Below are 15,760 nucleotides of genomic sequence, written 5' to 3'. Positions count from 1 at the left end.
CCGCCTCGGCGAACTTACCGTTTCCGGATGTCCTACCCTAAATTCCCGAGGTCAGCATGTGCGATTGAAGCAGGAAATAAGAGTCGTATTGATCAATTCTCGAACCTTTGGAACCTGGGATTGTTATGATCTATTTTACCTTTACTGACGGGGTCGTAATTACGACTAGGTATGCAGCAACACCCGCCGTGGTTGTAACTCACTACCGTCTCCGGCTGAACAGCAACCACCATGGCAGGAAAGGCGCAGCCGCATACCCTTGCGGTTTCGTTGATTGCATCCTTAGCTAAGCCTCCTTTAGAAGGCCTCAACTGTCTTTAATTGGTATTGATTGTCTTCGGCTGGCGTCGGCATGCATGCCCCGCAGAGTCGTGACTTTTGAAAGGAGTCAGAGATGCTTTGCTCCAAAATGGTGTCAGTGACCACGGCAAATTAGATGTCTAGTTTGGTGGATCAGTAACACCTCTACAAGATCATTGCCTACTCTCGCCATGTACATGACGGAATACATGGCCCAAGACACCATTTCAGTTGGCATGGTTGCGGTATTGGCCTTCCAGATGTCTGGCGCCTCTCAGGCTCATGCTGCATTGGGGTAGGGTTACCCTTGCGTGTTCTCCTGCAGCTGCACCGAACTTTCTAAAGATACGTGAAAGATTTCAGCAAGGATAGGCCACGTGCTTGCTGCATCTGTGACGGACGACACCAGTTTCCGTCCAAGACAGAGCCCATGTGCCAACTCAACAATACGGCGGTGATCTGGTACACTTTTCATTCAGTTTTATTACAATCATTGGCCTGCAACGCGATTACCGAGTTCTAAACTCATTGTATTATACGCAAGAGTGAGTTGACAAATTTACGTAAGTCAATCGAGATAAGGCATGAAAGAAACATCGCTCACTTTTCATTGTCCTCGTCCTCCCAAATCAATACCCTAACTCCTCAATTCCTCATTAAGAGCCTCTGCAATATCCTTTGCCATCTGCGACTTGCGACCCAAAGACCAAAGCGCCCCAATACAATACTCCGTCCGTTTAAGACTCTGCTGCAAATCCTCATTATCATGTCCCAGCGACAACTCATGCTGCCTCAAGTCCTCTGCTACCCCCAGGTGAAAGATTGCCGCCTTGGCGAACCCACGGATCAAGAGAATGGTCCACGGTTCTGTAAGCAATGGACCTTGGTTGACGGCGAAGTGGAAGTTTGGGAGTTGGTCTGCTGGACTACCGACCATGTCTGGTGGTGGTGATGTAACTCGTGCGAGATCGGCGAGTTCAATGGCGCTTGACTTGCGTATCCGGGCTGTCATTTTGGAGTTGATGCGAGAAATTGTGGCTTCCTTGCGTCCCAAGTTGTTCCTGTCCACAAAGTCGATCAAGTCGGAGAGCATCAGAGAGGCTAGATGCCACGGTATTGCGATGCAAACGAACCACGACTTCATCCTGGGAGGCACTGAATCGTAATCCCGAACCAAGTCTCGGAAGAAGGCGCCGTATGTCGTGTTCCAGTATCGATACGTAGAGATAGTGCTCTGGATGATCTCCTCCACTTGCTGGTAGAACTTCTTCCGCAAGGCGTTTTGCAGGTATGAGACGTGCCGAAATAGCAACACTTTGATTGGTGCTGCGCGTGTCACAACCTCGGCCGCCACCTCCTGCGGACAAGGCCAATGAAGTGTGTTTGGACCGTCTTGAGTGAAAAGATTGAGGTCCCAGCGCATGTTGGCCTGTTGAGACTCTGATGCAGCCTTGCTCGCTAGCTGCTCTTGAGCCGCATCGTGTTCACAGTCCTCATCCGCTAAGGCGATTGGCCTCTCGTTCATGGATGAAGAGACGGTGTCAAACATGACGGCGAGCCAGAACAGCAACCCAATCGTGCCTCGCTCCTCCATATCAACACGAATCTCGTTGTGTTGTTGATATAGTTGACTCGTCTCCAAGAAACCCGATTCATTCGCTTCAAAGTTGTACTTTAGAGCCTGCATCTTTCGAGCAGCCCTCTCCATAAATGTCGGTGGCCCATCTTCAGACATGAGCTCCAAAACTCGAGGTAATGCTGAAATCTTGGCGTTCCCAACCTTGCTCTTGCGGGGTCTGAAGTCGTCTAGAGAGTCATCGTTGGTTCGCGGTCGTTGCGTGAGCCCAAATATTAGCTCTGCGTAGACCACGCGATAAGATTCAACTTCAGAAACATCTTGTAGGGCCTTCTTTGCTTGTTCCCAAACGGATAATTGAAGATTCTGCTCAAACTCGTCGGCGAGTTCATCGGCAATGTCCCTCGGCGGTTCTGGCTCCAGGGGGTCGATAGAACCTAGGCGTCGTCGTCGATGCTTGCTCCCTTGAGAGAACTGTGTTGCAAAGGCCATGATAACGAGATCGAGAGCCCTTGATGCAGACTGGCTCTCAGCCCGAGTAAGGCGAACCAGCTTGGCTGCACGTGCAACCTGATCAAGATGCACAACCCGACGGTAGATTCGGTTAGACCAGACCGTTCCCCATTCGGGAAGAATAGGAGCATCTCCTGGCATGAAGGTTGCTGCTACTGAATTCATCCGCCCGCGCCTGCTGCTTTTGCTCTGCATCTTGTATGGGCAAGTGTTGTCTGCAAGCCAGCACGCAAGATTGTTCTCCAAGACATCATGGTAGACTTGCAACAGACTTTCCGTCATGAGTTTGCTATTCTGTCGTTCCATCAATCCAAACTCGGGATGAAAAGGTGAAGGCGATGCACTGGTGTTGTCAAGCCAAGTTGGGGGCCGAGGTCGACGATGCCGATGATCTCTTCGGACATTTCCCCTCAAAGGTGCCGACCGAGTGGAAAGTCCGGATCCGTAGCTTGTCGAGAGTTGCTGAGTAAAGTCCCATGAGGCTTGAAAGTCAAACTCTGATGGTTGTGATCCAAAGGTAGCTGTGAGGTTGGACAAGGCGTCCTGCAAAGACTCGTTGGATCCATCGGTGGAACCGCCGGGCGCTTCGGAATTGACATCCCCAAGACCAACCTCGGAAGGATCATCCGGAGATTCCGTCTCCAATCCGAGAAAAGCAAAAGTATCATCCGCCGGAAAAGCCTCAGGACCTTCCAAGCTAGGAATGGGTGCTTCCCAGTACTGAAAGTTGCTCGGAGACGGGGTCGGAAGTAGGTTGAGCATGTCGCTCGAGCTGAGATCAAAGTCTCTGGATGCAGAAGTCGATGCATCTCGATGTTCCGTTCTCTGTCGCTTGCTGCGAGAGTTTTTTCGTGCGCTATTTTCGGCTGCTGGAGACGCAGACGACTCGCTCTTTGGGGCGGCTCCAGCGGACCTTGCTCGAACCCAATGAGGATTTAGAGGGCATTGCTTCTTTGTCCTGACGCAATAGGAGCAAGGCAAGATCTTGGGGTCTGCTCTTTGTCAGAAAAAGTCGTGAATATCCGAGACAGTTTGGGACATACCTGTTGCATCACCAGAAGCCTCTGCTTGGGCCTTTGCACTGTTGAGCACATAGCCATCGCAAAGCTTTTTCGACCTTTTGCAAAAATCACAACTGTGGTTTTGCCGTCGAACCCTGGTAGTCGACATTGAAAAGAGCAGCCCTGGGGTATTGTCAAGTTACAAGCGGTGCCGTGGCAGATATAACAAATGTGCCAGGAACTAGGGCTTCAACGATGCATGATAGAGGAGTCGTGACGAGGGCCTGGGTGGACTCTCCCCTATTAATACTCGATTCCGGTCCACCGAAAATCCCTTCCCCGCATTGCACTAAGGCGTTGGGACTGCGCTGAAAAGTGAGGCCTTGCCATATGCTGAGGCTCTCATTGGAGAAGGGTGGTAGTAGCTAAGCCGGGGGGGCGTAGTGCGTGTCCCAACTGCGGGGGAAGATGGGGGGCGTTCATGAATTGCCTCTCCCCGCAAACGTCGGCATGGCTGGCCCAGTGAGCATGACTAGTAGGGCTTGTGAAGGCTTCAACTTGTGGTGGGTGGGTGGGTGATCGGCAGATGCTATAGGAGAGTCTTATCGCATAGTCTTGGTTCTCGGTTTAACGGAAATGCGTTCTATTGACGCCTTCTCAATAGTTCATCCAGTTGTTTGTTCGTCGGATACCCCTGCTACGTGATACGTAAGATCCGGCGGGCATTTCCAGGATAGGCAATAGATCGATGTGCGGAAACCAGTAGATTTTCAAGCTATCTCAAATTCTCCATCTCCAGTCTCCAGCATGGACCTCAGAGTAACTACCTAATCAGGCGGTCTCGGGCATTACTTTTAACAGTTCAGAAGCTGCGCCATTGCGGACACGAGTCATAACTAGAACCCCACCCATTCCACCCAACATTCCATCACGACAGCAACATTTTACAACACGATTATACCATGGTCCTTAAACCTCATCCACATCCTGCTTGGGCTGATCGCCACGTCCGCGAATGACAGTCGAAAGGTCTCCAAGAGGGAGGCACAAGGGGAAGTCGACCGACAAGAGCACAAGAGCAAAGAAGATGTACCACCCAAGAAGCGACACAGCGAGGAGCAACCCAGCACCGACGTGTTGAAAGGTCAGAGCGCTGTCCGAGGCACCGTGGGCGACGGCAAAGAACGAGGCGGAGAGGCAGCTGACTGTTGACAAATGGATTAGCTGTTGTCGACACTGAAGAGGAGCGATTCTTACAGCAAGGAACAAGCAGGAGGAAGATGAGAAAGAAGATGATGTTCGTTCGGATGCTCGCCACCAAGAAGATTGCACAAAGAATCGCCATGGCAATAAGGAAGAAGGAGAAAGTCGAGTAGAACTGCGGCTCGGTCATGCCATCGGCCACGTTCCCAGTGGTCGAGTATGAACCGTAGGCGCCGGATCCTGGGACGACAGTTGCACCGAAAGTAAACCAGAAGCCTCCAAAGAGACAAAAGACCGTCGCAGGGAACGTGTTGCCTGAAGAGATTAGCTTGTGTATCGCACGTTAGTACTGGACGAGCAACTTACCGAGAATCCATTCACCAATTCCTCCCAGAGTGAGGAAAAGACCACCGAGACCGAAGTAAGCACCGACGTTGGCCGCCGCAGAGAATCCACCAGCTCCCTGCCACCCTAGAAGCGACATGGAGACGGGCGTGGTGCATAGTAGGAAACCTCCCAGAGCTTTCATCCTGTTAGCGATATCCAAGACATGGAACACTTGTAGTCATCCTTACCCACTGGTGTCGGGTTGCCAAACTTTTGTCTAAGGTCTCCCTTGACCTTGTTCTTCGGCGACAGATACAACTGCTCAAACAGCTCGGGCGAGATGGGTATGCTGGCCGCCGTCTGGATCTTGTCGAGGTCATCGCGGTGCTCATTGTGAGGCTTTCCGTTGGAGCTTGGGCTTGGGCTGGACATTGCGAAGGTAAGTCGAGGAGACGGCAGTATGCTGAGAGGAGTGAGCTGAGAGACAGTGGTACGCTGAGAAAGAGAGGCAAATGGGCTACGTGTTCAGGAGCTTCCCCACACCAGGGGGATGAACAAGTTAATATAGTTCCTGGAACAGTCAATCACAGGCAAATACGATCGACCCAGCCATTCCATTACCCCGGATTAGTTGTGGAGGGCGACGGCGGGGATTCGGGGAGTAAACGCGGAGAGAACCAAAAGCGAGCAAGGAAAAGATGCACCCCACAAATTGTCAAATTACACAAGCTCTGGAACTACATGTCCGGAACCCGACTCCAGGATTCTTTGCAAATGCCGAGCGGGTGCAAGATCGGCTGGGGAGAGGCTCCGGGGTTGGCTTGGGTTGGTTGGTTGGTTCAGGCGGAGATGGGACTTGACAGGCCTGAGACCGGATGTTGGCAGGGGTTCCTTTCCGGCATGGATGCAATCTGAGTGGCGTTTGGTACAAGACAATGATTGCTTCTGGGCGGTAGGACCGTTACTCCAACCCAACAATGCCGCTCATATGCCATATCTCAACAGGTACACCATGTCGTATTCTTTCGGACAAAAGGGAAGATGCAAATGCATCATCTAGATCAAACTCTCTTTTCTCCTCACCGTCCTTTTGTGTGTCTAAGCCCATCCCCCTCTACGGTGCCATCTTCCCAACATTACCCCAAGATGATACCCCAGATAATCCCAAGCACGTGGCACACGGCTCACCTCCCTAGCGAAACCTACCATTCCAATTCAGGACAAGCCAAGGCGGCTTAACAAGGTCGCGCGGAGTCGGTGCCGATCAGAAGATGCCGACTCGGTCGATCGGCTCCGCGTGGAATCGGCTCCGCACCCGCAATCGCTGCCTCAATCTTGACGGGTTTGTTTTGGGTGTTGAATCATGGATGGACGAATATGGCTTGGTTGAAATGACCACTCGGATGCTGTGGAAGGACAATGGGGAAATATGAGGGGGGAAATACGATGCTACCGCGTCCCGTCTCCTCCTCTTTCAAGTCCGCCCGAGTCATTCGCTATAATCTGGGGTATTCGGCATTAACGCCAAGATGATGCATCTGGCATAGCGGATCTGTCGAGATCCCCATTGCGCTTCAACAAATACGACTTCTCCCACGTCATGTGAGTTACCACTCCAGGATGCTGCAGGCAACAGTCAAGGTCATGCTTGTCTCTGACAATTCTAATGCTTGGAGCTGCAGTACTAGCTACCCAATTTCAATCTGCCCATCACCTTCGCTCACGGATAATCCAATCTTACACCTTCGACTTCATCACTTCCCACGAATCCGCACATCCCCTCCTACCACTCACGATCTCGACCTTGGCGACTTGAGAGTTGCGACACATTTTTAGGAGCGCCGAGAAGTTTACGAGCTGTCAGGTCCGTCAATCTTGCTGCTTGATCTGCTTCTCGCCCCCTTGGGCAAGGTCCTGGACTGCGGAAGTTACTCCGCAAGCTTCGCGCTGATCAGCTGCTGCAGCTGGCGCAGCGTATCAACGCTCATGGTGACATTGACCATCTCCGCACCCTCCAGACCGTTAGAAGTGGCCACGTCGGGGTTGGGATAGTAATAGCTGGCAATCGCCACAATGGCATAAATAACCTAACAAAGTCAGCATCGTCAAGAAAAATCAAGGTGAGTGACACATACAACAAGCAGAGCGCCTTCCAGCCAGTTGGATTCACCATCCCGAAGGAAGTTTCCAACCACGAGGATAGACAGGACGAGCAGAACGATCATGAAGATCTCAAAGTTCAGGTCCAGGGGTTTGCCGATGGCCCAGGCGATGAGGACGACTAGAGGACCGTTGAAAAGAGCTGTCTGGATGCTGGGCCCAATGCAATGGAAGAGAGCCACGTTGATGACACCATCTGGAAGGGGTGTGTGTCAGTAAAAAAGCTACTCCAAGAGATGCCTGTCTTTGGAACTCACCCCATGCCTCGTCAATGGCAGTCAAGTGTTCGGCCGCCTTCTCCACGAGAGGCAACAGAATCAAGCCCAGGAACTGATCGGGAACACCGCTTTCCACAACATGCTCAATCTTTTCAACCAGGAACACGAGAAGCAGAGTCACAAAGACGAGCGAGATGCCAATGGCAAGCAACGTCTCAGTCATGGTGAACTTGGGCTTCTCCATATCCGCCTCGCGGTCTGCGTCGCGGTGCTCATCCATCTCAATAACCTCGTCAAAGATGCTGTGCTGGCTGCTAGCCTGATACCAGATGTAGAGGAAGAAGGCCACAATCAGCGCTATAGAGGTAGCCTGGCTGATACGGAGAACATCCTCCTGCAGTTTACCCTCTGTGAACTTTTCGTGAAGCACGTGTAGACCTGGAATATCAGGCACTACCTCGGACTTGAGGGCAGAGTAGAACGCGCTGGGGATGAGGAGACCAAAGGCGGCGACCAGAAGAAGGCCCGTACCAACTTCGCTCACGATGGCATGGAACTTTTGAGTGGCCTGTCGAAGTCCGCCAAAAAAGAAGCACAGTCCAAGGCAGAGGAGCAAGTTTGTAAGGATGCTGCCAAGAATTGCGGCTTGAATGATGGGAATAAGGTTGTTTTCATCCCCATTTCCTTCCGAAGCATCCGCGTCGTGCTTTGCGATCAAGACAATGAACAGGATAATCTCAATGATGGATCCAAAGGTCGTCTCGATGAGAATACCAGCCACCTTGGGCATCTTTCGCGCAAACTCTTGACCCGCAAAGCCGAGAAGATTAGCGCTAGGAATGACGGCGATGTACGCGGTTGCAAATTTCCAGAGATGCAGACCGGGGAAGAACTGGAGGATGATGGCGATGGGGACAAACGGCCAGAGGACGTTGACGAGCATTGAAGCCGTGCATGAGCTCCTCCAGAGTACAGTCAGGAAGCGACGAGGATGGAAGCCTCTTCTGCCACTCTCGCCTTCATGCGCGATGGTCGGAAGACGACTCGTCACGGTAGGAAGAAGCGGGGTCGATTCAGAGTCCCCGTGTCCCGAGCCATTGGCAGAGTGGCCGGGAATGGCGGAGCTGATATTGCTCGTCATGGTGGTGATGCCTCTCACAAGAGTCGCGTAACAATCAACAAAACAGCCTCAACAGAGGAGATGCAATCAGACAAAAGCTCCTCAACAGAGGTTGAAAGAAGGATCAGGACGAACGAGCAAGCGTGATGCCTCGTCACCGCAATAACAAACCTGTTTTAGCCCGTCCCTAGTAGTGGCGCAGCATTGTCCAGTCACAACGCGCCAGTGAGACACTGGACATGGGCTCTACGCAATAGTCTAAACTCTAAACTGAAGCTCGTTTGGACGTCGGCGCTTCTTTTGAGACAGGGGTGATTGTGCGACTGCATAATGTGTTGCACAAGGTGCACAAGCATCATATTGTGCTCAGATGATCTGATTTATGACGGTAATGAAGCATTTGTGATCTTGAATAAAAGAGATGATTGGCTGTTTTGCATATTGCTTTTGCTTGTCCACCAATAACTGAACCATCCCGTCTCGTGTCATCTCATTCCAGCCATCTCCGTGACAACTGATCTAATCCTTCTGGGACAATTCCCAATATTGGCCAGCGACCTCTTTCACCACATCTTCAAAGCTTTGCAGTTTCAAGCCCAGCACACTTTCTGCCGTGTCATTATTCTGAGGAATGCGTGTAGTTGCTTGTCGACACGTGTCAGAGAAGATACCCTTCGTGAAGGCCTCTGGAAAGTGTTTGCGTGCAATGCCGTTTGCGTCTTCGAGGCGCTCGAGTTGGCCAGCGATAAAGGCTTGACCACCTTCCACAGACGGGCTAAGGGCCAATAGATGCGCCTGGGCACAGTCATGAACAGAGACAACAGCCGAGTTGACTGGAACCTTGGACTCTGTGCCTTTCAGGACGCTGAGCAAGGTCGAGTTTGATCCGCCCATCAAATCGTCGGCCTTGACGGCAAATTCGTTCGTTCCAAAGATCCAGGCTGGGAGACAGCTGATCATGTCGAATTTGGGGTTGTGCTTCTTCATCCAGGCTTCTGATGCATTCAGAGCAGCAATCTTGCTGGCTTGATAGGCGAATCCGGGAGGGTATGGAGGAGTTGGATTCTCCAGTCGCGAGTTGGCATCAAACACGTGATCTTGAGGGGGTGCCTCCCCCATAAAGTATTTGGTCGGGAAGATTGCGACAACAGAGCTGGTGACGACGATGCGCTTCAAGGTTGGGCTATGCGCTGCTGCGCTTTCCAACATGCCGATGACACCAGAAACAGCAGGTTTGACGAAAGCTTCTTCGTCAGTCAAGCCTGCTGAGTCACCCCAGGTTCGAATATCGCCTACAGGTGAAGCGACGTGAAGAATATACTTGACGTCAATGACAGCTTCATCGTAAGCTCCAGGCGCCGCAATATCAGATACGACAATCCAAGAGAGCTTCCGAGTGAGGGATCCAAGCTTCTTGACGCTTTCGGTGGCGAGAATCTTGTCGATGCCCTTTGCTGAGCGGACGGCACAGCGAACACGGTATCCAGCTTGCAGGGCCAGGACCAGGATACGATGGCCAAGGAAGCCAGTGGCGCCGGTCAAAAGAATCAATTCGTTTGTCATGATGACGGTTAAGATTGTGTTCTTTGTTATAGTCGAAGCCCGGCCCTTGATAAGATAACTGCGCCAATAGGTAGTAACATGTAAGAATGTCGATATCAATCACCCAGCTTGTCCATCTCGACACAAGCTTTATATAAGAACATTAAGGCATTGTAATCCCGGAATCACGGAGCAACTGGGCCAAGGAGTATCGGAAAGCCAAAGGAATCATAGCGATTGGTAGGCCCTCCCTATGTATTTCTAATCCTGTGGACGTCAGCCATAGGGTGCAGCCCGTCTCCATTGTTAACTCCGGATTCTCACCAGGCTGATCGGACTTATCAACCAAAGTCCGTCTTGGCTAAAGACGGTTTTGTTTGGTAAATAGTGTGCTATATCTAGTTATATGGCATGAGTTTGAGCTTCTTTCACCCCTAAGAGCGCTTACCAATGTGATTGTTTCGCGCATCATGCCGTTGAAGCAAGTGGGGATAAAGACAACCCCGGCCGGTATCTTGGGGCGAGCCGATTTGCCCCTCGCGAGTCCTGACTAATAGTTCAAATTCAAGAACTCTTGAGATCAAATAGTTTTGCTTGGTAACCGAGTAGCATTCTACCTCTCCACATCAGTATCCGCATCCTCTTCACTCGATGGATCCGGCCCGCCTCCACCTGATCCAGTGTCTTCGGGCAATTGCTTCCTCAACCCCTCGAGAATGGACGTCAATCCTTCCTTGACTCGAGGGTTCGCCGCTGCTTCAATACGTTGCTCCAGTTCCCGGATCTTGACCTGCAGCTCTTGGCGTTTGACCTCTTCGGGATCAACCTCCTCATCCTCCTCGTCCTCATCAGCATCAAGACCCTCATCCCGCAAGAGCCCTTCACCAAAAGCCTCGGCAAAGGCTTCAGCCATGCCTGCATCCTTGATGGCAAACATGACTTCTTCCACTCCATCCCATGTCTCCTTGGTTCCCTTCTGCTTGCCCTTGCCGGTCTTTCTTGGCGGCAAAAGAACCTTCTTCCACGCGCGAGCAACCTCAGCCACAGGATTACCGTATGCGCCGCAACCCCAAGCACCCGCCACCAGTCTCTTGACGCCTTTGGCCTGGCAAATCCGCATCACCATTTTCATCTTCTGAAGAACCAACTCGCGATCCTTCTCGTGCGTGTAACTTCCTCTCCCCAGCTCGTTGACGTCTATCTCTGGACCTCGGAGCATGGCAGCCGTGATGCAGTTGACAAAGAAACGATCTTTTCTCAAGCACATCCTCTGCTTCTTCGTCGCGGAAAACCAGCACATCCGGTGTGAATATTGCACCAACTTCTGGGAGTCGGTAGTGTTCGTCCTTTAATGAGGGCAGTAGTGTTGTCCGCATGCACAGAGATTCTTCCTGACTACCAGCACCATTCAAGAACCCGCCACCAGGGGACAAAGGGGAGGCCATGTTCAAAATAGCAACTCTGGCATTCTTATTGCCAAGATCAAGGGTAACTCCTGAAGGTGTATCACGCGCCAGGAGAGAACGAGCTGCCGTGAGGGTGTCGGCCACTTGGAGACAAAGCCGGGGCCCCGGTGGATCAGATTCGGCTTGGCCGTTTGACTTTTTGATCTCGGCTTTGCGGTCCCCGGGAGACGGATTGACGATCAACTCCGCCGCCTCGATGCCTCGTCGGGCTCGGGGATGTGCCGACAGGAGCTGGGGAATCGTTTGATTGAGAGTGGCTTTGGCCTTCTTGGCGCGTGCATCCTTGCGAAAGGCCGCTGGTGGTCGGCCGATAGAAGGTTCAGTTCGACCCATGATTATGAATGAATCTCCGTGCCGCGGAGATTTTGTAGGTTGATGCGGTGTTCACGTGAAGTGTTGATGGTGAGTGTTGACGCGTTGATGGAGTCGTGAGAATTGATGTGGTGACTCTTGTGAGGACCTTGATGACCTAAGCTAAGGGAATCTCCTCACGCACAAGAGATCCAGTCATCCATGCAACGAGGAGTCACAATCATTGGGTATCATTTCGAGATACGATTCATTGCCTGAGGTGGCGACTTTGCTCCCGTAAGCCAGTTTCAAGGTCAAGATCTAATCGTCACGAGAATTCAAGGTTTGACTCCACGTGATCCAGGGTAGCCCGGAAGCAAGTCACGATACCAAGAAGTTACGAGAAATATGACAAACAACGGAAATTTTAGCCCGATTTATCCCGTAACGCCCACTTTTGGAGGCTCCGACGTCATTTTTCTCATTTTTTAGTATCGAATGTCCCAGAGGCATTCGGAAACATCCATGGATCGCAATCAACTCCAAGCCGCACACTCGGAGTTCCATGCAGCGAGGTTCCGACAGCGCTTACTGGGTGTTTTTTCGTTCCCAAACCACGCTAATTCTTGGGCACGCACGCACCCAAGTCAATTAATTTGACTTCCTGTATGCTTATTTCCTTAATAAGAACGTTATTCTGACCGTCTATCCTGCCCTCATTATTTATCTGACTGGAGTAAAGAACTCATGATGACTATGTCCATACATAGAAGGTGCATAACCCAAGGCACAATTGTGCCGGATAAGCGGTTGTGCCCAATTATGAACCCTTGGGTTTCCACGTAACCACCGAACCAACACCGACAACTCTTACCAAGACCAATCAATACAGCCTCAGTTATCGCCTTTAGTGACTTGTCAGGCATAGGGTAATGAGATAAACCCAGAGTCGGCATTCGCTAGTATGCGTCGCTCCGTACCGTCTCCACCTTCCCGTCGGATCGCTCCCAGCATAAAGACCGTCGGGGATTATACATCATGTGTCTGGGGGACGATGCAGCCAAGAATACCGACCCGTCGGTCTCAGCCCTTTTGAAGCTCGGTAAAAACAGCCCCTTTGGCTATCACATGCTAGAGTCAAGCCCTGTATCAACTCAGATCTTCCAGGGATCAGGCCCACATCTTTGCCTATGAGCCGGAGGATCGCGTGGTTTTGGCCGCCCAAAATCTGGGTCTTACGACTGCAGCCCAATCGCGGCCTGCGCCGTGACCAAGGGGGCTCTGCTGCCATTTCGAATACGGTCGGGGGTCTGAAAGACGCCGAAGGGGAGAAATCACATTATTCTTCGTCATGTTACATGTCATGGTGCAGCCGAAGCTGCCGGAGAGATTTGATCCAAACCTTGGCAGATTCGTCCGAGATCGTATAAAGGGTTGCCTCCTGAAACTTCACCTTTGCATACATATCTAGGTGGCAGACCAAGATTCAAACCCCTCGGCATGGGATGATCATACAACATACTCTAGTTCAGAGCACACTCCACAATGAACGACCACAACGCCTGTCCATCCACCAGTGACGACGACACTCTCCGACAGGCCCCCGAGCCTACTCCTCGACCCCGATCTCTACTCAACCTCCTTCTTGATCGGACCCGAATCGACGATGCTGTAGAGTATCACGAGTACCCTGGCAAAGGGACGGTTGAGGAACCTTACATCGTCTCTTTTATCCCAGATGATGCAGGAAATCCTTTCAACTGGTCCAAACTCGCACGATGGCGAATCACCATGGTTTCCGCCGCGACCTGTTTCGCCGTCGCATTCAGCTCCAGTGCCTATACAGGTGAGTGAGTCTTCTTCGATGCAAGGCCTATACTGACCACGATCAGGAACTATGAAGGAGCTCATGTTTCACTTCCGTGCAAGCAACACCCTCATCACAGGCGGCGTGAGCTTGTACGTGTTGGGCTTCGCCCTCGGACCTCTTCTCTGGGCACCACTATCAGAGATTTACGGTCGTCAAATCGTGTTCTTCATCAGCTACGGCCTTTACGTCGTTTTCAGCGCAGCATGCACGGCCGATGATGGCGTAGCTACCCTTTTGGTTCTCCGATTCTTCGCAGGAACATTCGGTTCTTCGCCGCTTACAAACGCGGGTGGTGTCATTTCTGATGTTTTCCGCGCGGATGAGCGAAGTATCGCCATGGGACTGTTTTCTTTGGCACCTGCAATGGGGCCTACTCTGGGACCATTTATTGGCGGCTATCTTGGCGAAGATGAGGGCTGGCGATGGGTGAGTTCAACGAGCCAACTTCTTAAATGCATACTAACGATTTGCAGGTCATGGGATTGATGGGCATCATTGCGGGAGCTTTCTGGCTCCTGGGAATTTTCCTCGTCCCTGAGACATATGGGCCTCTAATCCTGAAGAATCGAGCTCAAGTGCTCTCCGAAAAGACCGGAAAGTTCTACATCTCCGAGTACGATCACGCAGGCAAGGCCGATCCTCCAGCCGTTGTTCTCAAGAAGGCTCTTGTCCGACCCTGGTTGCTGCTATTCGTCGAGCCCATCGTCCTCATCCTGTCCATCTACACAGCCATCGTGTACGGTACTCTGTACATGCTCTTTGGCGCGTACCCTGTTGTTTTCCAGCTTGAACGGGGCTGGTCGGCTGGAAAGGGAGGACTGGCCTTCTTGGGTGTCGCGGTGGGAATGTTTTCGGCCGTGCCAACCGTCTCTCTGATAAACCTGTGGTACATGAAGATCACGAAAGCAGCAAAGGGCGGCATGGTTCCCCCTGAGTACCGTCTACCTGGCAGCATGATTGGTGGCATCTGTGTGCCAGTGGGGATGTTCTGGTTTGCATGGTAAGTTTGAGCTGATCACGAGATTCTCCTTTAATCTCGACTAACAACGGAAATAGGACATCGTACACTGACATCCATTGGATGTCCCCCGTGGCAGCTGGTATACCCTTCGGTCTCGGCATGACGCTCATTTTCCACTCCATCTTCAACTACCTTATCGACGCCTATGCCATCTACGCCGCCTCTGTCTTGGCAGCAAACACTGTGCTGCGATCACTCTTCGGCGCCGCATTCCCGCTGTTCACCAAGCAGATGTACGATAAGCTGGGTACCCAATGGGCAAGCTCAGTGCCCGCCTTCCTCGCCCTCGCCTGTCTCCCGATGCCCTTTATCCTCTGGAAGTACGGCCCTGCAATTCGATCAAGATGCAAGTACTCTGCCAAGGCTGCTACGGCGACGGGATCGCAGGAGACCAAGGGCTGATCTCTCCTGCAACTCCACTCTGCCTACTATTTCTTTTAATACCTAAAGGGTTTTCTTTTCGACATTTACCGGGATAGACGCTGGGTTTTGAGTCGCTGGTTAGACTTTTTATTAGACTGGACTAGATTACAAGAGAACTAGACACGAGGCGACTCGAGGCCGCTGGATAGTAAATAGGACTGAAGCAAGTACATAGACATACATAGCATTAAAACCTTCAAAGCTTGACATCTTAGTCATTTCTAGCATCTAGCCTCCCATCGACGAAAAGAGGACTCTCCTCAGGGCTACATTAGGATGAGGTACTTTGTAACCCGGATAGACTGCTATTGACCGGTACTAACACAGCCTCACTCAAGAGGTGCGCCACCTTTGTTGCTATCCGACACTGCCATATCCAAAGGACAGACACCAATAAATACTAGCTCCCCATTGGCCTGTTGGAAGTGCTTCAAGCGCAGTTTGCATTTCAGCTCTAATCAAGCCACTTTCCCGCACAGCCACCTCAGGAAGTTGTTGCCCAATGATGAGGCAGCAGAGTGAGGGGGCATCAGGTCTTCAAAATGAGGCGTTCCTTGCCCATTTTCAACCAGTTTCATCATCATCAACCATCCCCGAACCACTTCCGCCGAGTACCCGTCGCTGACGATGGATCCAGTCTCGGCCGTAGGACTCGCATCCGCCATCATCACCTTCATCGAGCTCGGCTCGAAGCTCATGAAGGGCGCTAAAGAGATCCGCGACTCTGCC

At 51.7% G+C, this 15,760-nt stretch overlaps 5 protein-coding genes across 5 annotated transcripts; 1 reads left to right on the top strand and 4 right to left on the bottom strand.

The window, feature by feature from the left end:
- Window positions 1-937: 937 nt before the first annotated feature.
- On the bottom strand, window positions 938-5,352 carry MRS44_016773 (uncharacterized protein; the record flags this gene model as incomplete). The annotated part of the gene is made up of 6 exons (XM_046270125.2): window positions 938-3,381; window positions 3,433-3,463; window positions 4,366-4,595; window positions 4,648-4,908; window positions 4,960-5,115; window positions 5,169-5,352. 6 exons carry the CDS (start codon window positions 5,350-5,352, stop codon window positions 938-940), a joined length of 3,306 nt encoding a protein of 1,101 aa, XP_046130628.2.
- A 1,496-nt stretch (window positions 5,353-6,848) lies between these two features.
- On the bottom strand, window positions 6,849-8,439 carry MRS44_016772 (uncharacterized protein; the record flags this gene model as incomplete). Its single annotated transcript, XM_065618173.1, has 3 exons — window positions 6,849-7,007; window positions 7,056-7,276; window positions 7,338-8,439. The coding sequence occupies 3 exons, from the start codon at window positions 8,437-8,439 to the stop codon at window positions 6,849-6,851; spliced, it is 1,482 nt and encodes a 493-aa protein (XP_065474245.1).
- A 498-nt stretch (window positions 8,440-8,937) lies between these two features.
- Window positions 8,938-9,981, bottom strand: MRS44_016771 (uncharacterized protein; the record flags this gene model as incomplete). Its single annotated transcript, XM_046280114.2, has 1 exon — window positions 8,938-9,981. The coding sequence occupies one exon, from the start codon at window positions 9,979-9,981 to the stop codon at window positions 8,938-8,940; it is 1,044 nt and encodes a 347-aa protein (XP_046130630.2).
- A 592-nt stretch (window positions 9,982-10,573) lies between these two features.
- MRS44_016770 (uncharacterized protein) lies at window positions 10,574-11,759 on the bottom strand (the record flags this gene model as incomplete). Its single annotated transcript, XM_065618172.1, has 2 exons — window positions 10,574-11,306; window positions 11,377-11,759. 2 exons carry the CDS (start codon window positions 11,757-11,759, stop codon window positions 10,574-10,576), a joined length of 1,116 nt encoding a protein of 371 aa, XP_065474244.1.
- Window positions 11,760-13,262: 1,503 nt separating this feature from the next.
- Window positions 13,263-15,010, top strand: MRS44_016769 (uncharacterized protein; the record flags this gene model as incomplete). Its single annotated transcript, XM_046276646.2, has 4 exons — window positions 13,263-13,563; window positions 13,610-14,013; window positions 14,061-14,587; window positions 14,644-15,010. The coding sequence occupies 4 exons, from the start codon at window positions 13,263-13,265 to the stop codon at window positions 15,008-15,010; spliced, it is 1,599 nt and encodes a 532-aa protein (XP_046130632.1).
- Between the last annotated feature and the right edge of the window lie 750 nt (window positions 15,011-15,760).

The sequence above is a fragment of the Fusarium solani genome, assembly GCF_023522795.1.
Source record: "Fusarium solani strain SB1 chromosome Unknown bctg00000012, whole genome shotgun sequence".
Classification (NCBI taxonomy): domain Eukaryota; kingdom Fungi; phylum Ascomycota; class Sordariomycetes; order Hypocreales; family Nectriaceae; genus Fusarium; species Fusarium solani.
Note: the sequence above shows the minus strand (reverse complement) of the source record. Positions and strands in the feature narration are given on the sequence as shown.